Source organism: Taurulus bubalis, assembly GCF_910589615.1.
Source record: "Taurulus bubalis genome assembly, chromosome: 19".
NCBI classification, from domain to species: Eukaryota; Metazoa; Chordata; class Actinopteri; order Perciformes; family Cottidae; genus Taurulus; species Taurulus bubalis.
The window spans coordinates 16,098,188-16,120,147 of NC_136607.1; the positions used below are offsets into that span (position 1 = coordinate 16,098,188).

Consider the following 21,960-nt stretch of genomic DNA (forward strand, 5'->3'; position numbering starts at 1 on the left):
ACTTATATTATTTAATATTGATTAAATAACTATTCAGGTAACCCCATTGCAGAACCACTTCATTAGACTGTGTTGGCATGAGGGGAGGAAACGTGAGGGAAAAAGTTAAAAGCATGCGGTTGCAGTGACGCTTTGTCCACCAGCAGGGGGCGATAAAGAAGCGTAAACTCTCCTGAAGTCTCCGTCCCACTTTCCCTGTTCCCCGGGACGACAGGTGAAGGCGCAGTGCGGCGGGACAGCAGCACTCACACACAGGACTCAACCTGTTGCACCGCCGGCTCCCACTCTCCGTCTGTCCACCGCGGGCTCTCCTCCTCTCTGGGACTGATATACTTTTTCTCACAGTTCTTGGAGTTGGCATGCCATCCTCCTGAACTGAGGCTGCTGCAATGAGATGTAAGTAATGCCTGTCCGTTTGCTCGTGCTGCTGCTGTTCCTCTTACCTTTCTGTTCCTGATCAAAAAGTCATTTTCAAACTGTCGTTGAAGCTCCTGTCCTAGGACCAGTGTGTGCTCTGCTCTTGCTGCTGCGGGAGCCTGCATGTCGGGGTGATGAGGTTACCTCCGACACAGGTAGGTGAGAGGTCAATGTGCTTGGGTGTTTTTTTTTGTGGGATGTATTGTAATCTGAGTATCTGCTGCCACAGGTCATTTGCAGGAAAACACATGTTCAAATGGAGTGTTTTCTTTCTCACTGTGGTTTTATCAGATCTTCTGAACACTGCGGATTAAGCGGCCATAAGGCTCGTAGACATTCCACTGCCTCTGATAACAAAGGCAGGCCTTAGCAAGCCCGTCCCTGTTGCTACAACAGGATTGATTCACCAGATAGAAGGAGCACTGCCAAAAAAGTAGCATTGCCAAAAATATTATATATTTCCCTTCACATGTTGATTATACTGTAGTCAGGAAAGAGTAGCATTGGGAGGCCTACTTGTGGATTGTACCAATGCAGTGAGACTATTTATTATAGTAAAAAAAAAAAATCCCCTGAAAGGTATAATTTCAAGAGTAACTGAAATTGGATGCGTGTATTCCCAGCAGTGAAGCCCCCGGACAGACTTTTCCCACCTGACCTGCGTCCAAACATGTAGTCTGACCTGTAAGGGCAACTCCCACCCCCTTAAACACAATATCCCTTCCTGCCCCGAGGCCGACGCTATACCCCGATACCTCCATAGGTATGATTTCTCGAGCTTCCTCTTTGCATGTGAATTTTTTTGAACTGTTGAGTCGAGTGAGATCAGATAGTGTCCGTGTAGTTTACACAGCAATCAGATGAGACTGCTGATCTGCTGGGTTTGCTGTTCGGAGACAGAGGACAGGGTCTGCGTGGGCAGAGAGAGAGAGTGCAAGGATTTAGTGTGATCTGCCAACACGTTGGATTTAATGTCCCACATCCTCGCGATCGACAGCCCCCCTTTTCTGTTTCTGTGCGTGAGAACATGAGTTATGAAGAGTCTTTCCAAGTATGACATCAGGGGCCTCTTTCACCTCTTTGTATCTGAAATACATGTCTCTCAAGACTTTTTTTTTTATCAGTCTTTATTCAAGATACTGAATATTTTGGATTGAATTTCTGAAAACAAGTACTGCATTGGGAGCAGGAATTAAATTGACTGACATCACTTTAATGGAAGATGTTTTATATTAATAAAAGTGAGACTTCCCGTACAGCTAAAAGAAAAATATTAGGTGTGATGAAGACAGATGTTTTGTGCATGAGCCAATATGTGATCTCTCAATGCCGCCGTGTCATTCATTGTTTGCCTGCCTGAGTTCATGTACCGGTAAGTATTCGTCCCTGTCTTTGACATGACTTCTTCATTGTGTTTTTTCCCCCCTCAGTGAACCCCTGCTGTTATTTCCCCTGTCAGCACTTGGGTGTGTGTGTCAGGTATGGGGAGGACAAGTACGAGTGTGACTGCACTCGTACCGGCTACACCGGAGAAAACTGCACTGCCCGTGAGTCCTTCTCATATCCTCCCCTTTTATTGCGTTTTTAAGGAGTTTAAAATATTCTGTTATTCCTTTGAGCACGAGACGGAAAGGGTTAGATGTCCGGCTGTAAAAAGGGATATCTAATGTTGTTGTTGTTTAATGAGGAAATAGGGGAATTTAGCCTCTGGCTCACAGAGTTTGGATTTCTTGTCTAGACCCAAATATTTGGAAATAAAGCAGGAACAGGAGCAACTGCCAGAACGAGACTAGCTGGAGCAGAGCGGCTTCCGCTGATCTGTCCACAGACCACCTATCTATCAATCTACCGACAATCTGCATCTAACATCTACAATCTAATATCTACATTCCACTTTCTACTATCTCTTCCGCTCGGCTTCACATTAACAAGGAACCCTCACATATTGTAGTCCATAATCAGAGGTGATGTATTTGGCTGACTAGTTTTGCGGTTACATCACCAGGCATTAGTCCAGTAAAGCATCGCTTCAACTCTCACGAGTGGGCGTAGAAGGAGAAGGAATGTGGAACAGGACATTGGGAAATGGGTTTGAAACACTTTGGTTTCAGCTTCAGGATTTTAGAAATATGATGTTACTACACATGTTGACGGTGCAAGTTAGCAGCGAAGCTATTTCGCTGTGCTAGTTGTTGATAGAGACCAAAAACAGAGCTAAAAGAGAGTGAATACTGGACTTACATTCGTCAGGTGGTCAACGTATGAGCACAAAATATAAGCCACAAAACTAAAATATGAAAATAAAGATGCTATGATAAAGGAATAAAGCAGGACCTGTATTATATCAGTTGGTATTGTGGTTTAATGGAGCATCATCTAAAGGAAAATGTCCAGTTTAATTAGATCAGACCATTGAGACCTTTGTGGCCCTGCGGCAGTAATCCTGCCGGACCTACAGGATGCTAAAAGATCTCAGTTGAATCAAACAGAATGCCTGCTGAGCAATCCACAGGCTATAACACTATAGCACCTGGCTCGCTGAGTATTCTCTTGGACTGTGATTTATTGACTTTAACACGCTCGAGGGATTTTTATTCTTTCTTTGGAATCCTAGCTGCCCTAACTTCCAATAATTACAATTTTGTAAAGTAAAGTTTTTTTGAATGTGTCCTCCCACCTCAGCGGAGTTCTGGTCCAGAGTGCATCAGTTCCTAAAGCCCAGTCCAGAGGTGTTGCATTACATTCTCACCCACTTCAACTGGCTCTGGGACATCATCAACCACACCTTCCTACGGGAGGTCCTCATGCGGATGGTTCTAACAGGTCAGGACTCATCTGTGTATTCATTCAATGACTTTCATTCAGGGTTGTCACATAGCCAACATGTCAAATCACTTTGTTTTTATTTAACAGTGAGGTCCAACTTAATACCCAGCCCTCCGACCTACAACTCCAAATATGACTACCTCAGCTGGGAATCCTACTCTAATCTGAGCTACTACACTCGGATTCTTCCTCCAGTACCGAAGGACTGCCCTACACCGTTGGGGGTCAAAGGTTAGCCACTCGTTTATGTTTTATCTATGGATAAAAGCATTGTTTCGCTATCAGTACCAGTACCAAAAATACTCAAATACTACCCGGCCCTGAAATATATTCATAACATTATGATGATAGCAGGGACAGCAACTACTTTCTATATTATAAAGTAGTTTACTCTGTATTTTACAAGATGGTCTTGTGTTTTAGATATACAATAGTACAAGTTATTGTTTAAAAAAATGTAATAAATAGAAATACTCTAAATATGAAGCGCAGTACTTGAGGTGCAAACGTGTTTCGGCCTCAGAAGCATCGAAGGCAGAACCGGTATTTTGCGCTCCACAGTGACGTGCATGCCGGTTGTTGGCCTTGGCTGCTTCAGAAGGGCCGTGTGGTGTGTTAACTGTATCAGGACTGTTTTTACAGACGCACTATTTCAGTATTATGACTGGCGGCGCGGTGTATCTGTGTTCTGTTTGACGCCGTGGTGTTTCTGCGCAGGCAAGGCTGGGCTGCCTGACCCTGAGCTGCTGGTGGAGAGGCTGCTGAAGAGAAGGACGTTCAGACCCGACCCCCAGGGCTCCAACCTCATGTTCGCCTTCTTCGCACAGCACTTCACCCACCAGTTCTTTAAGACCTACAACCGCATGGGTGTGGGCTTCACCAAGGCTCTAGCGCACGGGGTTCGTCCATTTACGGCTTTCGTCCGTTTCCCTGAGAATAAACTGTCCTTGAATACGACTGTCGGGTTCTGGTTGGACTTGATTTTGTGTGTTCCAGTATTGACTGAATAGAAAACAACCTCACAGAATTTGGCTTCAATGAGACTTTGTCTCAGCTCAACAGCTTTGCATTCCTGCTTTCAAGCATTTATTTCCTCTTACTCCCTCCCTTTCATGTTTTTCTCTCCTCTCGTGACACATCCAGGTGGATGCGGGGCACGTTTACGGAGACAACCTGCAACGTCAGCTCAAGCTCAGGCTTCACAAAGACGGAAAACTCAAGTATCAGGTGAAAGAATCAAAACTGCGAAGAAAGAAAACAAAAGCACAAAGATGTTTCTCAACATGTTGCGCAAGATTAGAACGAATACTTTCCGTCCCAAGGACAGAGTCAAATAATCACTCATCATATAATTTCAATAACTTTTATCTGCTGGTGTTGTATGTGAATAAACTGAGCAATCCTTTTAACTTGTTGCTGCCTGAATATGGATTACACTACACTGTCAGAGAAAATGAAGAGAGTTGGGAAAGACGTTCATCTTTTCTCTCTTTTTTCCCCCATCAGTTAGTTGACGGACAGATGTATCCTCCCTCTGTGGCCGACGCCCCCATTAAGATGAGCTACCCACCCGGGGTTCCTCCTGAGGCTCAGATGGCTATTGGTCAGGAAGTTTTTGGACTCCTCCCGGGTTTGGGAATGTTCGCCACCCTCTGGCTCAGGGAGCACAACCGAGTGTGTGACATCCTGAAGGCGGAGCATCCCACCTGGGATGATGAGCAGCTCTTCCAGACCGCACGCTTTGTCATCATTGGTGAGCGCGACAGAAGTTTGAAATTACTGTTATTAATACATTATTTAATGCGTTTATGATTTTAGCACATTATGTTTGTCGAGTGCTTATCTACTTTTCAGTCACAGTGCATGTCAACAACCCCTGTATAATAGACTATTATTGTGTTGGAGTCGACTTTTGTTTGAACCTGTTCCATCATGTCATTACTCAGTGTCAGGTAGGTGGTTTCATTCAAAATCTGTCTGCCCTCTTTGTGTCTCTGCACGTTTCTCTCAGGTGAGACAATAAAAATAGTGATAGAGGAGTACGTGCAGCAGCTCAGTGGATACTTGCTGCAGTTGAAGTTTGATCCCGCCCTGCTGTTTAACTCCAACTTCCAGTATGGGAACCGTATCGCTCTGGAGTTCAGCCAGCTCTACCACTGGCACCCCTTGATGCCTGAGAGCTTCCTGATTAACGGAGATGAACTGTCATACAAGCAGTTCCTCTTCAACAACACCGTGCTCACACACTACGGCATTGAGAACCTGGTGACTGCCTTCTCTCGGCAAGTTGCTGGCCAGGTATTGAAGTATCTGAAATATGCAGCAATAAAAGCACACATTCTTTTCTGTGTAGTTGTTTGGAAGTTCCCATAGTTCTAACTGGCTCTTAATGAATTAGAACGTTGGGATATGCAATAACAGTCGTAGCTACAAAAATGGTTTATGTGCTTTAAGAGAAACAAATATTATATTTATATATAATATATATATTATATATAAATATATTATATAACAAAATTATGCAGGCCCATTTCCGGCAGTAAAAGAAAACAATTATGAGATTAAAAAGTCATAATTATGAGATAGAAAGTCAAAATTATGACTTTCTATCTCATAATTTCCACTTTCTATCCCATAATTATGAATTTCTATCTCATAATTTTGACTTTCTATTTCATAATTATGACTTTTTATCTTACAATTTTGACTTTCTATCTCATAGTTTTGACTTTCTTATCTCATAATTTTGACTTTCTATCTCAAAATTTCGAATTTCTTTCTCATAATTAGGATATATTTTTATCTCATTGTTTTTCTTTTACTGGTGGAAATGCATGCACTGGCTGGACATTTAATAAACATCTAATTCCACTTTCACATAGATCACTACTCTTTTTTTTACGCTTTTGAAACCTAATCTCAGGTAATCACACACAACCCTGTCAAATCCAGGCCGATCAAAGCACATCCACATGATCTACTAAGCGCTCTTCACTGATGAATAACACGTAAATACAGTAGTTTTCTTAAACCTTTGCCCTACAGATTGGCGGTGGCTTTAACATCAACGCCGCGGTGACCAAAGTGTCTGTGCTGACCATCAAGGAGTCCCGCAAACTCCGCATGCAGCCCTTCAACGAGTACAGGAAGCGTTTTAACCTCAAGCCGTACACATCGTTCAGAGAGTTCACTGGTAAGGAATGCAGTTCTGTTTATGTACTGCACCACACTAATGCAACCACTAAAGCATGTGATTTTTCACTTTTACAACTCCATGAGAAAAGCTGAGCACACATTCTCCTTCTTCTCCATCCAAGAGCCATGCTGCTGGCATGGCTGCAAAGTTATAGATTAGTCCTTGATGCATTGTGTGTATATTATTGTATTAACTGTGCAATACTTGTGATTACCATTTGCAGATAACGAGGAGATTGCCCGTGATCTTGAAGAATTCTACGGTGATGTCGATGCTCTGGAATTTTATCCTGGCCTGCTGTTGGAGAGAACCCGTGAGGGGTCCATTTTTGGAGAGAGCATGGTGGAGATGGGTGCCCCCTTCTCCCTTAAAGGCCTCCTGGGAAACCCTATTTGTTCTCCGGTTTACTGGAAGCCCAGCACCTTTGGGGGCAAAGTGGGCTTTGACATAGTGAACTCTGCCACACTGAAGAAACTGGTCTGCCTGAACACCAGGACGTGTTCTTATGTGGCGTTCAGAGTACCAACAGAGGAGCAATTGAAAACGGGGAATGATGACAGTAAAACAAGGACTGATGAGCTATGACTCAAGCACCAGAAGGTTATGGTTTAAGATCCATATGTTTAGGTAAAAGAGGCTGCTGCCAAGAAAAAAAGAAAAGATGTTTGTGTAGAGAATGTTTGAATGTCACTGGAGAATCATACGGGACTCAGAGCTCAGTATGAGAACATGAGCAAATCAGAGTTTTTGTTAAATGCTTTGTGTCTGAAGACGGACATACCAACATGTTTACACTGTCCAGTAATACAGGTATGTATTGTCTGTGGGTTTATTTAAAGAGAAATTCTAAAGCCATTCATTGAAATAAAACTATAGACACAAAGTGGATTATTGTCCATTCATTTCAATAGGTAGTGATTCAAATGTTTGTTTCTTTTTACTATCCATAGATAAGTGTCTCTCATGATTCACTATTCCCACTTTCATGTCTCACTGCTTCTTGTCACTTCCATGTCTCACTGCTTCTTGTAAATCCTGTTTTTTTTGGCTTTAAGCTGAATAACACAAGAAAGAGACACCTTTTTTAAATCAATAAACAACATGCACAGCAACGTTTAAAAACACATACAAACTGAAGCACAGGTAATTTTTGGCTTTGAAAATGTAGGTAAATTAGGATGCATATGAGATTATTCATATCAGACCAAACAGAAAATCTGCTGCCAGCAGTGGCCGTTTTAGTAGTGATAGTGGTATAAATATTCATACGGCATAGTCACATTGCCCTCTAGTTGTCAAACTAGGAACTGCATAATAATTCCAGCATCTTCCGGCATTTCCTACATCAGGGCGGAACCCGGATTAACTGTGGTACCGTGTTGCCTTCACTGTCTCTCTGTACAATTTAGTTTTACTGTCTGGTTACTTCAGAATATGACCCTATCACATTCCAAACTTTAAAATACAAATTTAGATAATGCCAGAATTAACTCTGCAGTTTAGCTACTTTGAGTGCCTATGGTGTGGTTAAGGTGTTTGATTCTAACAAAATAAATGAAGCTTTAATAAGAGTATTTGAGGCAATATATGTGCGTAAAAAGTTGTTACAAACATCACAGATTGAGTGATGTTAATCAATGTTTCCCGTTATGTCCACACCATAAATATAGCTTAAACTGCAACTATTCCGTGGTATGTCGGTTCTCTTTGCGCTTGCTTATCCAAATTACGACATTTCTTATATTCGTGAAGGCATCATACTCAGGAGTGGTTTGCGGCAGCTACCAGAGCAGATTAGTAGGAGTGAGTTTGGGGGAGTTGGTGATATTTGACTACCCTTAGCTGGTCATAAAATCAAGGTGAGATACGTAATGGACATTATTATGTTTTTGTAGCGGTGTATGATGTTAGAGAGATTGATTAAATCTACACTCGGCTAGCTAATGTGTACTGGTTGTCGCTGGAAGTCAGTGGAAGAATAGCTAGCTAGCTCACTTTCTCAAACAAGATTATGGGATTGTCTCTATCCGCTTTACAGTAGCGTCGAAATACTTGAGGAAACAGCGAAAACGGCCTCAAGGTGGCTGACGATGGCTATCTGATTTAATAATAGTCATCGTCGCTGTCACATCGCCAGGGATTCTGAGACAATTTAGCTAACAGTTGACGTTAGCTCGGTGTTTGCTGCAGGCCGTCGCTCCTGCTGTGTTTAGGTTAATGCATGTTATTAGCATCAACAATATCAAACAAACGATCTGTAACGTTAGTTAGGCATACTATTATGTGTCTACCGTTTTGCTTCTTTACCAGGGGTGTCTCCATCTGTGCCATTCTGCTGGTTTACATACGGCTCAGTGCATCATTAAAGGCCTCTCAGCACAGGTTTTGTTGACCCACTTAGCCTAAGCTATGCATAATGCAGGTGCCCTATTTTTGACATAAACTCTTTCTGTCTGAACTATGACAGCTTGGATGGCTGTCAATCTGGGTTATTATGCTCCACTGACACAATACTATTGTGTGATATCACAGTTGTTTATCTGTAGAGGTCTCCTCTATGAGGGGTTAAAGATAAAGCAGTATTGTCTCGCTGTCAGCTGCAGCTCAGACAAATGATTAGTCAAATTACTTAACAAAATGGAGACGGCCTTTCTTATTCAAATATATAGTCTAGGAACTTAACAGACTGTCCTCTGCTTGCAGTACGAAGCTTATGAGTCACGATAATAATAATAAACAGATGACTCCTTCTCGTATGAAATACTTGAGCGTAGTGTTGTGTCCTGTAAATTGTATTAGAGAGTTGCATTAGTGCCCTATCTAACGCATAGCAAACTTTAACCATCAGGTTAGCCGTTGTCATGACGACTCTGGATGACAAAATTCTGGGCGAGAAGCTGCAGTACTACTACAGCAGCAGTGAGGATGAAGGCAGCGACAACGAAGATGAAGAGGGGGAGAACAAGACCATCCGGGACGGCAACGTCGGCGAGCCTGAAATAGAGTACAGCGCCGATGGAAGTGCTGTCAACACAGGTACTAATATACACACACACACACCAATACAAGTACTGCCCAAATAAGACTGCTGTGTGAAAATTTGTAAAGGAATTTACAGTGACGGTAAAACTGGCTATTCTCTCTCAGGACCAAAGGGTGTCATCAATGACTGGAGGAAGTTCAAGCAGTTGGAGGTGGAGCAGAAACAAGAGCAGAAGAAAGAGATGGAAAGACTGATCAAGAAGCTGTCGATGACCTGCCGCTCTGACCTCGACCTGGAAAAAGACAAAGAGAAGCAGAAAGCGCTGAAGGAGAAAATCAAAGGCAAAGTAAGTAGGATGAGGGCAAACTATAGACATGGGAAGGAAAGAAATGCTTGGGAAAATCGTGTGTTCCTTACTCCTACCTGGCGATACATGTGTGACTCACTCTTGAAACTGTGCCACACTCACTGGGAAAAGGCTAAATACAGGCATGATATTAATTAAATACAACCTAATTAGCATCCTCCATCCTCTAATTTCTCACACAGTCTATTTACGGCTTACATTCAGGCTTTGGTTCAGATGAGTAAAAAAAAAAAAACGAAATCTGATAATTAATGAGATCTAGATGTCTTGATAGGTGGGTTTTGTTACCTTTGGACAGAGTCCGGCTAACTGTTTTCCTCCATTTCCATTCTTTATGCTAAGCTAAGGCAACTGCTGTTCGTAGAGTCATATTTACGGTACAGACATTAGAACAGTATCAATCTGCTGATCTAATTCTCGGCCAGAAAGCATATTTCACCGAATGTCAAATAATGTGTTTTCTTCTTCATCTGCCTCACAGATGACCATGCAAGAGTACAACATGCTCCAGGAAGAAGAGGATGACGAAGACTTCCTCCAGCATTACCGTATGCAGCGCATCGAAGAGATGCGGCGCCAGCTCTGCAGCGGGAAGCGCTTTGCACAGGTCTGTGAGCTTAGTAGCGGCGAGGACTTCCTGGAGGCTCTGGACGAGGAGGACAAAAGCACACTGGTCATGATCCACATCTACGAGTCCGACATCCCGGGCTGTGAGAGCATGAGCGGCAGCCTGGTGTGTCTGGCTCGGGAATACCCGCTGGTCAAATTCTGTAGCGTACGCAGCTCGGCCATCAGCACCAGTGCACTGTTCAGAGACAGTGCTCTGCCCGCTCTGCTGGTTTACAAAGCAGGCGACCTGATCGGCAACTTCGTGCGGGTGACGGACCAGCTCGGGGAAGACTTCTTTGCCGTAGACGTGGAGGCCCTGCTGCAGGAGTACGGCCTGCTGCCTGACAAGTCCGCCATCGTCCAGAAGACGATTCGCAACGGATCCATCGTACAGACCATTGCGAGCGATGATGACTCTGACCTTGATATAGACTAGAGCCTTTAGATCGTCCATGAATTATTTGCTTTTGAAGCACATGTGTACACATTCTGTATGGATTATAGATGATTTTTATGTAAGTGGACCCCGTAGTGATGACAGATTGAGCCAGGATTGCTATGTTACTACTCATACGGCCAGCAGTGAAGCAGAACCAAAAGTAAATGCACACAAAACATCACGGCCGAAGGGTTTTCCTCATGACATCAATCCATGGTAAACTTAAGTTATCATTAATAAAAGCACATTTTGGCCATTGTTTAAATCGATGACCTGTTATACACAGTGAGAATGATGTAGATGTTAGTTTCAATGTTTTGTTTGAGCTGTGAATGTCAATTATTTATTCATTGTTTTGAAACACAATCCCTGTTTTGTTTTGTTTGCATCTTCATTGTATTAAATGTGTTTCACTCTGTAGAATACAAATCCCGCAGCCCAAACTGAATCGTAGTTAATTTTATAACTTTTGTATGTGCTGTACCATTTGAAATAGGGAGGAGAATAAACAAATGTTTTGACTCGGTGCCTGTTGTATTTATTTATCAGAGTACAAAGTGAAGGATGATGGACAATAATCATAAAGTACAATAATATGTATTGTATACCAACAGCGGCTCCATTTGATTGGAGTAAAGGCTTGCTATGATAAAGCCACCTGCTCAGCACCAAACAAAGTTAGAAACCAGCCCAAGTCAAGAGTTGCTCGAGACAAAAATACAACTAAGAAGGGATTGATTATTGGTATTTGTTGGGTGGTCAGAAACACAACTCTAAATTAATGCTATTGTTGATCTGACGTGCTCTATGTACAACTTTATGCCAGCATGTTCACCATAACCTTTATAAGGTGGCAAAAGCTCTGTACCAACGATTATTTCCCAAGGAATCCAAACTACTCTGTTTCTCAGTGTTCATAGCTTAAGGGATAAAAGTAAAACATTAAAAAGGTTGTTATATAAGTAATAACAACTAAATGTGGTTCCACACGACCACAAAGTAATTAAAGGAGTCAGCTGGTTTAATCTGCTTTCCTTCAGCTTCCTCGTGCTGCTACTCCAGCATCAACAGGCTCCTTTCCAGTTCAGTGGATTCATCAGAGGTAATTCGTCGAACACAGATAGATCAACCTTTCCACTCAATAATCACTGCTCGGTTAGAGCTAATCCCGCCAACCACATCCACACTCACTACTCAATAATTATTACAGCATAGCTTTGACTTGTCCCCATGAGACACAATACAATAACTTCGCTTTTTTATAAACAATTGAGTGACGGTGACAATTGAGAGTTCTGTGTAGCTCTACGGTGGAATGAAGCCTAGCCATGTCTCATCAGCAGCAGGGTGAGGCAGAGTGACGTCAGCAGCAGGAGGGTCGTTCCTTCACGGAGGGGAGCAGCTGAGTCGTGCAGGTCTTGTCCACAAAAGGCATGCTCCAACAGAAGATGGGTGTCTGCACTGATGCCTGCATGGAAGGGAGAAATACTGTCACATCATCATCGTGGGAGGTTAAAGGAGCATTGAGCCCCTTTCACCTGCCGTTTGTGTGCAACATAATATGTTGTGCTGCTAGAAGGCTCATTTCTGGCAGAGTAGATTTGCATTTCACTTCATTATCCCTCTGGTGCTGATATGACCCTGTGAGTCTGATTGCATCCAACATGGCATGAAATCAATGCCAACTAAGGCCACAACTTGCTCGCCCAATGCAGTAAATCGGCTGGAAGCTTTCAAATGTTTTCATCATCTAAAGAGACCAGCATGTCGCCATACACACCGTGTTCTGACCATTCGTCCCACAGATGCTGGGCCTCCTCGTCATGATGTTCATGGTGTTCATGGTGATCCGGGTCTGTGTGAATCACAAAACACACAGAAATTATGAGTACCATGTAGTAGTTCTCTGGGTGAGGTCAAACAACTAAAAAGAGAGAAGCAACATAATACCATGAATGAATGGAGACAGCATGGAAAGGATTAAGAGAGAGCAGACGGGACACAAACAGGAAATGAGAGTACGGGGAATAAGCAGCTGTTTTGACCTTGGGGGCAGATTGTTTAAAAACACAACATTTCATAAGACTAATATGCATGTCAGTAGAGGAAGCTGGCCTATAGTATTCATGCTGTGTCTTCAGATTCAAATTAAATTCAAAGGTTGTATTTGAGTGTACAAAAGCAATATGTGTACTGGTGTGAAATGGATAATACAAATTAGAATATGAGTAAAAGAAAAAGAAAAATATGAAGAATGAAGAATGAAAATGTAAAGAAAATACATGTTTACTTCAATTCCAAAATACTCCATACCATTTGAGTGATGCAAGAGCATCCGTTTGAGTTCCCTGAAGGCCTGGGTGAGGTTTTCCAGCTGGTCGTGAAGGTGGATGTTCTCCTCTATCAGTGCATGAATTGTATCCTGCAGCTCAAAGCTCCGGCTTTGCAGGACCAGCAGAGTCAAGGGCATGAAGAAAAGCACCGGCCTTAGTCCCCTCATAGCGTCCACCACAGCCTCGATCACATCTTCAGATGGAAAGCCATCCCTGTTACAGGTACGGCTCAATCCTGTGTCAGCGAGATGTGCTCCACTGCAGAAATGATTGCTGCCGTATACTTTATCAGCTTAAACTTAAGGGGAGGTGACAACCGTTTATTTCTTTCCAAAGCCATGGGTGGAAAGCTGCCAGTGGGCTGCTTTAAAATCTATCCAATGTTTCCACCTCAGTGGATACTGTGACGAAGGTAACAAGCTTTGTTTACTTCTGTTTTAAGCTAATGCTGTGTAAAAAACACAAAGAAAAGAAATGTTTAGTGTCGAGTTCAAGGATTTGTGTAAAATATAGTCCATAAAATATGGGTAAAAAGGGAAGCTGTGTGCCAACTGGGTGCACAGACGTCCTCCTGTTCGATTAGTTGCAGCTCATTCCTGTCACATTGTAGTACAGCATGCACATCATCACTGGGGCAACATCAGGCCTGTGAGGTCATTTTAATTAAAAACCCAAAAGTGCATCTTCAGGACACGAGGTATTACAACGTACATAACAATTCAGAATTTTCAGCCATTTTTAAACAGACTCAACAGCTTTCATGCACAAACAAAAAAGTCCAACAACTAAGAAGTAGTTTAAAAAAGACTCAAATGACCTAACTTTAACTGAGAATACACACTCACTGAATCTGACAAACACTTTACTAGGGAAAAAGTCACTGCCTTGAGGAGCAGCTTTTCCACAATTCAAAATAAATTAAACAAAAAGTGCAATTCAAAAGGATTCATAGATACAAAATTAACTTTTCTTGTGATTACCTCATCAGTAGGTAAATACTGAAAAACATTGTGCTTTACAGAAAATTAAGCAGCACTCAATTCTCCTCGCGACCCAAGTTTGTTCCTGTCATGCAGGCAGTGCCATCAGTTGTGAATTTTATATTCAGTAGGCTGCTTAATTTAATTATCCTAAAAACCCAGTTTCCCCCATATCAGGATGGTTGGAACCTGGCACACGCTGCTGAAAACATGGAGGGACAAGTGCAAAACAAGTTGAAACCAAAGCCCGCAAAAAAAACAACACTCGGCTGCATAAAAAAAGTCTCTTCAAAATAAAACCACAGGCACCAGTTGAGAATCACTGATCTAGCAGAGGGCACAGCAGACAAAGGTCAATAAAACTGAGCGCCCACTTACTGACCCATTTATGCACTCACCTAAAGGATTATTGGGAACACCATACTAATACTGTGTTTGACCCCCTTTCGCCTTCAGAACTGCCTTAATTCTACGTGGCATTGATTCAACAAGGTGCTGAAAGCGTTCTTTAGAAATGTTGGCTCATATTGATAGGATAGCATTTTGCAGTTGATGGAGATTTGTGGGATGCACATCCAGGGCACGAAGCTCCCGTTCCACCACATCCCAAAAATGCTCTATTGGGTTGAGATCTGGCGACTGTGGGGGCCATTTTAGTACAGTAAACTCATTGTCATGTTCAAGAAACCAATTAGAAATGATTGGAGCTTTGTGACATGGTGCATTATCCTGCTGGAAGTAGCCATCAGAGGATGGGTACATGGTGGCCATAAAGGATGGACATGGTCAGAAACAATGCTCAGGTAGGCCGTGGCATTTAAACGATGCCCAATTGGCACTAAGGGGCCTAAAGTGTGCCAAGAAAACATCCCCCACACCATTACACCACCAGCCTGCACAGTGGTAACAAGGCATGATGGATCCACGTTCTCATTCTGTTTACGCCAAATTCTGACTCTACCATCTGAATGTCTCAACAGAAATCGAGACTCATCAGACCAGGCAACATTTTTCCAGTCTTCAACTGTCCAATTTTGGTGAGCTCTTGCAAATTGTAGCCTCTTTTTCCTATTTGTAGTGGAGATGAGTGGTATCCGGTGGGGTCTTCTGCTGTTGTAGCCCATCCGCCTCAAGGTTGTGCGTGTTGTGGCTTCACAAATGCTTTGCTGCATACCTCGGTTGTAACAAGTGGTCATTTCAGTCAACGTTGCTCTTCTATCAGCTTGAATCAGTCGGCCCATTCTCCTCTGACATCAACAAGGCATTTTCGCTCACAGGACTGCCGCATACTGGATGTTTTTCCCTTTTCACACCATTCTTTGTAAACCCTAGAAATGGTTGTGCGTGAAAATCCCAGTAACTGAGCAGATTGTGAAATACTCAGACCGGCCCGTCTGGCACCAACAACCATGCCACGCTCAAAATTGCTTAAATCACCTTTCTTTCCCATTCTGACATTCAGTTTGGAGTTCAGGAGATTGTCTTGACCAGGACCACACCCCTAAATGCATTGAAGCAACTGCCATGTGATTGGTTGATTAGATAATTGCATTAATGAGAAATTGAACAGGTGTAAAATAAAAATCCATGGGAATAACATGATTCATTACCATACCAAAAACCTGATCAAACATCTGCTAAATCCTTCACAATATAAACTAAAGATGAAGTAAGGATCCAGTTAAGACACAGGACAATGTGGTGTTTTTTTCTAAACAAGAAGCTTTTATTTATTCATCATGTGCATCAGTTTATGCTGTCTTGGCGGTCCTGGCGCGCTTCTTCTTGACCACAACAGGCTTCTGGCTCTTCAGAATGGCACTGGCACGACGCAGGGCAGCCTGGGGAAATAAATGAGACTCAAATTAAGTTCCTGAACATTTTTAAATTTAAACTACAAATTAAGAAGGACCATCATACAGATAATAATTGTAGTGCCTAGAATCACAAATGAAGCTCACCATGCGCAGGTCCTTCCTGTACTTGTTCTTGCTAATGATGTGCCTCACGCTGTTGAGGGTGGCACGAGAGTTCTTGTTGATGGTGATCTTCTCGTAAGAGTTGGCAGGTTTGTGCTGGCCTGGAGAGCAAGAAAACAAAGTAGATGTTTCAATGTTACCACATTAATTGCAATGATCAACAAAATCCAACAAATTACCCCAAGACCACATTAAGTCTGAGGTTACATAATTCCTCTATATCTTTCTTAAAGTGCAGTGTGCCACGTCTTGTCCTTACAGATCAGTCGATGTTAAATAAATTGTATGGCCATAATTTAGATTTCAGCAAATGACTGTTCTTAAACAGTCAATTGTATTTCTTGAGTTTCTGCAATTCAGCAACTATTTGAATGAATTGGAAGTAAGCATCGGTATCACAAGAAAATTAGCTGCTGTCCCTAAGAAATGCCACAGATATATTAAATATCCTAGTGTGTTGTTGAAATTCATTAACAGCAGCACTCAGGTTGTACAATGTTCATTCAGACTTTTAATTCAAATAATGATGAAAACCGTGTGAGCGTCAGGGAGCTGATGAGTTTCATGTCATGCAATAAATCACTTGCTTTACAGACACAGGAAGTGTCTGAAGATGGAAATTGTGTCAAATGTTTACCTGCACGCTTCTTCAGCACTACGACGACTCCTTTGCCGTCGGCAGCCGGCTGCACACCGACAGTCTTCTTGTGCACCAACCCATTGAAGCGGAACGAGTTCTTGGACTTCAGGTTGTTGGATTCCTGTCACATAAATACATTTAAGTCAGATAACCCCAATAGACAGCTTGTGTTGGTAATACAAACTATTACGCATTTATTTCACAGTCATGATGACCAGTCGCATCATATCCTGTAAGCTACAGGGTCCGCACTTAGTGTACAGTATTACAGCAGTTTGTAGGCTTTGCTTAGGCATGTGTGCTTGTTAGCATGTAATAACTGCTAAGCACCTCCTCCACTGCCCCAAACTATACTGTACATCAATAGCACACTCAAATGGCTTTCATTATTCATACAGACAGTATGACGGTACTCACGGTGCTGTAGGTCTGTCCGTTCCTCTTGATGAGGAAGCTGGAGCAGTCCCTGATGACCATCCACTGCAAATGGGCCGACATGATGAACCTGGACACAACAAGACAAGAGCTATTTCATTAAAGTCCATCTGTGAGCAACTTTAAGAAGCTTAGGAGGTACAGCAAATAGATACTTGCAACTGACGGGCGTCATTTGTTTGCCAACATATTTAACTATCAACTTAACGTGTTCACTTGTTTTAATGATTCTTAAATTAGCCGACAGTTAAGTGGAGTAATTATTGGTTAAGTATTGCGAAATATGATATTGAGTGTATTCAACGGTTGCACTAATATCAACACAGTACGTCGCAGTTGTTACATTGAAGCACAGATAGCTAACGTTAGCTCCTAAGCTCAGCGATGCACGACGAGGCCTAGCATGGGTGACGCGCTCACAAATGTATCTTTCCATTCCTAAATTATTCCGGAACATTTCATGCCATATGGGATGCAAAACAATCTCCACATGAATAATATCTTACTTTCTGAGACTAAATACAAGTGTGAAGACCAAATAAATACAGTTTAGTGCGTGGCTACTAGCTGCCGAGGCGACCACGTTACCTTTTAGCGGAGGAAGAGGACTGGAGAGACCGGAAACCGCTTTACGGAGCCTCTGTCACAAATCACTGCGCACCTACAAATACTTTGTTATACAGCATTTGCCATCGATCACACATTTTATCAGATTTTAATCATATAATGAATCGTCAACATCATTGGTAGAGTAATATTTATATGCGTACTACGACACTAAGTATATTAAATGTATTTTTATTAAGTACTACTTTTCCGCAAGCCCGGCGGAGGAACACGTCAAAATCTGACGTCATTTATACGCGACTCGTGTTTACAGACAGCCGTCCCCCCAAAAATATCTTCAATTCTTAGCTGTTTTATTCCTAAAACGAGTCATAATTTAGATCATGACATGAGTGCACGTGAAGGATACGCACAGAGTGAATTAGACTAATCTATTCGTAAAGTCTGCATTTTTGGATGCAGATTTTGTGAAGTGTTAAGGGATGATGTCTGAATGTTAATGTGATTGGAAGCTGTGAACCAAGAAAAGTTGTCAAGAGGTCAAAGTCTTCTGTAACACCGTTCATTAAAGAGTTACAATATGGTGTAACATGGCACCTGCAAGCAGTGTCTTCATGTGAGAAGTGAAAACATGGATGCAGCAGAAGATCTGGAGACACTTGGTGAGAAACTGTACACTTTGATTTACCCCAAACACAAAGAGAATGCTGGGAAACTCACAGGTGAGGTGAACTGCATGGCATGTCGTTTGATTTAACTTTGATAATACGAAATAAAATCAAAGTTCCCAATCCTCTGTATGTGTCCCAGGGATGCTGCTGGAGTTGCCAGGTCCTGTCCTGAGTCAGATGGTGCAGGACAAGGCCACGCTGACCGCAGGCGTGGAGAAAGCCCTCCGAGCCCTCCAGCTGGCACAGGAGCCCAGGTACAGTGATGGGCGTGGGGTTGCCAAACCTGATCTCCTCCCTCCATCATACAGTCTGGTCTTAGTTTGTGGGTTCTCATAAGTCGTCATTTCTGAGCCAGATGTATTCCCAGCAGAGGAGTGATGTAGTGTTTAGATGCAGAAGGACAAAATAATTCAATAGTCTGAAGAAATGTCTTCATGAGGGTAGTTTTTTCCATGAAGGCAACATCAACTGTGACATATTTTGGTAGGAAGGAACACTTGATAGATGTGAATGTGTGTGTCAGAGTCTTAAAACTGGCACACAATGGAATGTATGTGAGTGTCAAAAAACGTTCAGAGTGTGCATTAACACGTCACTGCCCCTCTTTGCAGCAAGGTCCCATGTAAGGACGACGATGACGTGTCAGTGTCTTCCGACTCTCTGGGGGAGCAGCTGTTTGAGCTGGTGGATGTTTACAACACCGGACACTCCCAGAAAATCACAGGTAAGCAACCAGTTCTGTGTGACTCCACAAACACCTAATATTATGCAGTAAGATACTCATTAGACATGAAGCAACATCAGCTTGTTAGCATTGCCATTGTGAGCATGTTGCCATGCTAGTGTCAGCATGTAATGCTGCTCAAAGCACTGCTGTGTCTAAGTGCAGCCTCACAGAGCAGCTAGAATGGATGTGGACTCTTAGTTTCATTATCATTTTTATATGTAAATATATTTATAAGCAACTAGTGTTTAATGCATACTTTGGTATGACTTGTTATGATTTTTTTACGACATACTATATCATAACTTTTTATGACATTTTAATGACATACAATATAACATTACTTTTTTTATCACATTTATATGACATACTGTACTAAACAAGTTGTTGTGCCTTCTCTTTGTGACATACTGAATATTTTGCTGTTCTTCAACAGGAATGCTTCTGGAGCAACACAAAGAGGCCGTTTTAAACCTTCTTTCAGACCCCAAACTGCTGGAAGAGCAGGTGAAATTTGCCATGAAGACACTTAAGGAGTATGTGAATCATTTCTGTTGATTGCAAATTAAATCTAATAAATTAAAGATAAAAAGAACAATATTTTTGTGATAAATTACAGTTAAAACACTGTTTGAAATAATGTTCCTGCTGCATCCCTTCAGGCAGAACATGGAGGAGACAGACATTAGTGACACGTCAGACGCTGACGACACAGAGAGACTCGGAGAGAAGATCTTCTCACTGGTGGAAGAGCTGGATCCCCTTCATGCAAATGATATTACAGGTGACCTGATACTCTGTAGTGGCATTCCCTGTAAACATCATTGATCTTACAGATCTAATACTTTTGGAAGTGTATCATCTTTATTATGTTATAGGCCTTGTCAGACATGGATACAAGCTAAATGTTAGTAACGCTAATGATACTTTGCTTCTACTCTGCTGCATCTATTTGTGCAGGTATGCTGCTGGAGATGGACCCAGCTGCTCTCCAACAGCTACTCAGTGACCACACGATGCTGGAGGTTGCTGTTCAGAAAGCACAGGCAGCGCTGGACACTCCGAATCAAACTCTCTCTACTGGACCAGAAGAGAACAGCAACATTTTACACACAGAATAAGACATTAATAAATTACTCTGATGAGCTCAGATAATATGACACTGGGAAGAGCGGGCCTGTCCCTCTAGGAGATCACAGTAATGCATTGTTCCAATATAAGCAGCGATCTTGGTTTTATACTCATTGTTGAGTGGACTGCGGAGAGTCTAAGTTTGACTAAACTTACTGTAAATAGTTGAAAAGTCTAGTTAGCCCAAATTGATTTTGTCCCTTTCGAATATGGGTTCTCACTTTGTTACCACGGAATTGTCTTTCTCAGATAAATGGAATGAGCATAAGTGCCAGTGTCCAATTATACAACATTTATGCACCGATGTTGCTCCACGTGGAAGCCGAGCTTCCACACAAGACATCATAATCATTGTTGATTGATGAAAATGTTTACAGTAAGAGAGGATTTACTTGTAAGTCTGTCAAAGAAGTGACGATTTTTAAGTGTTGCCAACTGTCATGCTATGACAATTTTGTTTTTATACTGTACATAATGATGCAAGTGTAAATTGATGAAATGTTGCTCAGAGGAAATACGGCAGATTATATATAAACGAAGAACTATGCGTTTGTATTTCATCTCCATGTATATTAGAAATTAAATGCTAATCTATAAATCCCCTCCATCACCATTCACAACATTTAATCGATAGATATCATTTGGTATTGATCATATCTGTATTACTAGTTATGTGCAGAACAACATGGCAGCTCCACAGGTTTTTCCCAACTAACTCAGGTCTCAGGTACACCTGCTTCCTAAAAGCATTGGAGATATAACACATTTCTAAATATAACATGTATAATAGTCCCTTTTTAAAAAAACACAAAATCCTGTAAAGAATAAAAACCAATAGACAGTTCTTTCAAAGTGCTACAAAGTGCAACAAATAACTTTATTATCATTTCGTTTTCACCTTCTGCATCCAATGGAAGCACATTTCCGCCAGAGAAAAGAAGAAAAAAAGATGAAAATTTAGACAACGATATGAAAATATCCCCATGGTAAGTAGAACGTCGAAATTACGAGGCAGAAAGTGCATGCGCTTTAGTGGCGCTGGCTTTATTTATTTTTCTCCCTTCCTATTATTATTATTATTATATTATCTGACAGGTCTCTTTATCTCATCAGTCCATGCAAAAGGTAACTATTACTGTTGAGCTGTTTTGGGGCTTTGTGGAGAGCGATCTTGTGCTTTTGCAAGTCCGAGCGAATGGTCTTGTCGTTCAGATTTTGAAAGTGTTGAGAACAATTGTTGGAAATCATGGACATTCCCAACAGCAGACAGCATTGAGCAAATCTTTAGAGAGCTTGCTCACTACAAACTGATTCAAGAGCCTGCTTTTGTGATCGAACAGTGGAGCAACATGCTTGCAACTATTAGATCAGAGCTGAAAGGGATTGCAGCAGACATGAAGAGATCAGAATACACAGGACCAACTAATTATCAAGTATGCAAGTGCATACTTTAGAGACTCATAATTATAACTTACCATGGGAATATTTTTTATTATCACAGCTACATTTTCAATTAATTTTTTACTTTTCATGGCAAAAATGGGCTTCCATAGGATTCACTGTTTTATGTAATATAAACATTGGGCAAAACTATTCCTTCTCTGAAACAAAAGGGGACCTTTTAAAATCATAACCGGATGTCTACAAAATCATTGAAGCAAGA

The 21,960-nt window shown here is 41.8% G+C and overlaps 4 protein-coding genes across 4 annotated transcripts; 3 read left to right on the plus strand and 1 right to left on the minus strand.

The window, feature by feature from the left end:
* Positions 1-334: 334 nt before the first annotated feature.
* LOC306751681 (prostaglandin G/H synthase 1-like) lies at positions 335-7,311 on the plus strand. The gene is made up of 11 exons (XM_079235296.1): positions 335-396; positions 489-572; positions 1,848-1,964; positions 3,100-3,240; positions 3,331-3,474; positions 3,961-4,142; positions 4,387-4,470; positions 4,750-4,996; positions 5,255-5,541; positions 6,289-6,436; positions 6,663-7,311. The coding sequence occupies exons 1-11, from the start codon at positions 390-392 to the stop codon at positions 7,022-7,024; spliced, it is 1,803 nt and encodes a 600-aa protein (XP_079091422.1). The 5' UTR covers positions 335-389; the 3' UTR covers positions 7,025-7,311.
* Positions 7,312-8,201: 890 nt separating this feature from the next.
* Positions 8,202-11,363, plus strand: pdcl (phosducin-like). The gene is made up of 4 exons (XM_079234706.1): positions 8,202-8,298; positions 9,288-9,475; positions 9,587-9,768; positions 10,271-11,363. The coding sequence occupies exons 2-4, from the start codon at positions 9,301-9,303 to the stop codon at positions 10,832-10,834; spliced, it is 921 nt and encodes a 306-aa protein (XP_079090832.1). The 5' UTR covers positions 8,202-8,298; positions 9,288-9,300; the 3' UTR covers positions 10,835-11,363.
* Positions 11,364-15,852: 4,489 nt separating this feature from the next.
* On the minus strand, positions 15,853-17,810 carry rpl28 (ribosomal protein L28). Its single transcript, XM_079235401.1, has 5 exons — positions 17,793-17,810; positions 17,187-17,274; positions 16,767-16,890; positions 16,112-16,230; positions 15,853-15,991 (listed from the first exon to the last, which is right to left on the minus strand). The coding sequence occupies exons 2-5, from the start codon at positions 17,265-17,267 to the stop codon at positions 15,902-15,904; spliced, it is 414 nt and encodes a 137-aa protein (XP_079091527.1). The 5' UTR covers positions 17,268-17,274; positions 17,793-17,810; the 3' UTR covers positions 15,853-15,901.
* A 585-nt stretch (positions 17,811-18,395) lies between these two features.
* LOC306751931 (uncharacterized protein) lies at positions 18,396-20,795 on the plus strand. The gene is made up of 6 exons (XM_079235594.1): positions 18,396-18,493; positions 18,582-18,696; positions 19,054-19,166; positions 19,603-19,702; positions 19,829-19,950; positions 20,127-20,795. Exons 1-6 carry the CDS (start codon positions 18,403-18,405, stop codon positions 20,285-20,287), a joined length of 702 nt encoding a protein of 233 aa, XP_079091720.1. The 5' UTR covers positions 18,396-18,402; the 3' UTR covers positions 20,288-20,795.
* The last annotated feature ends 1,165 nt before the right edge of the window (positions 20,796-21,960 follow it).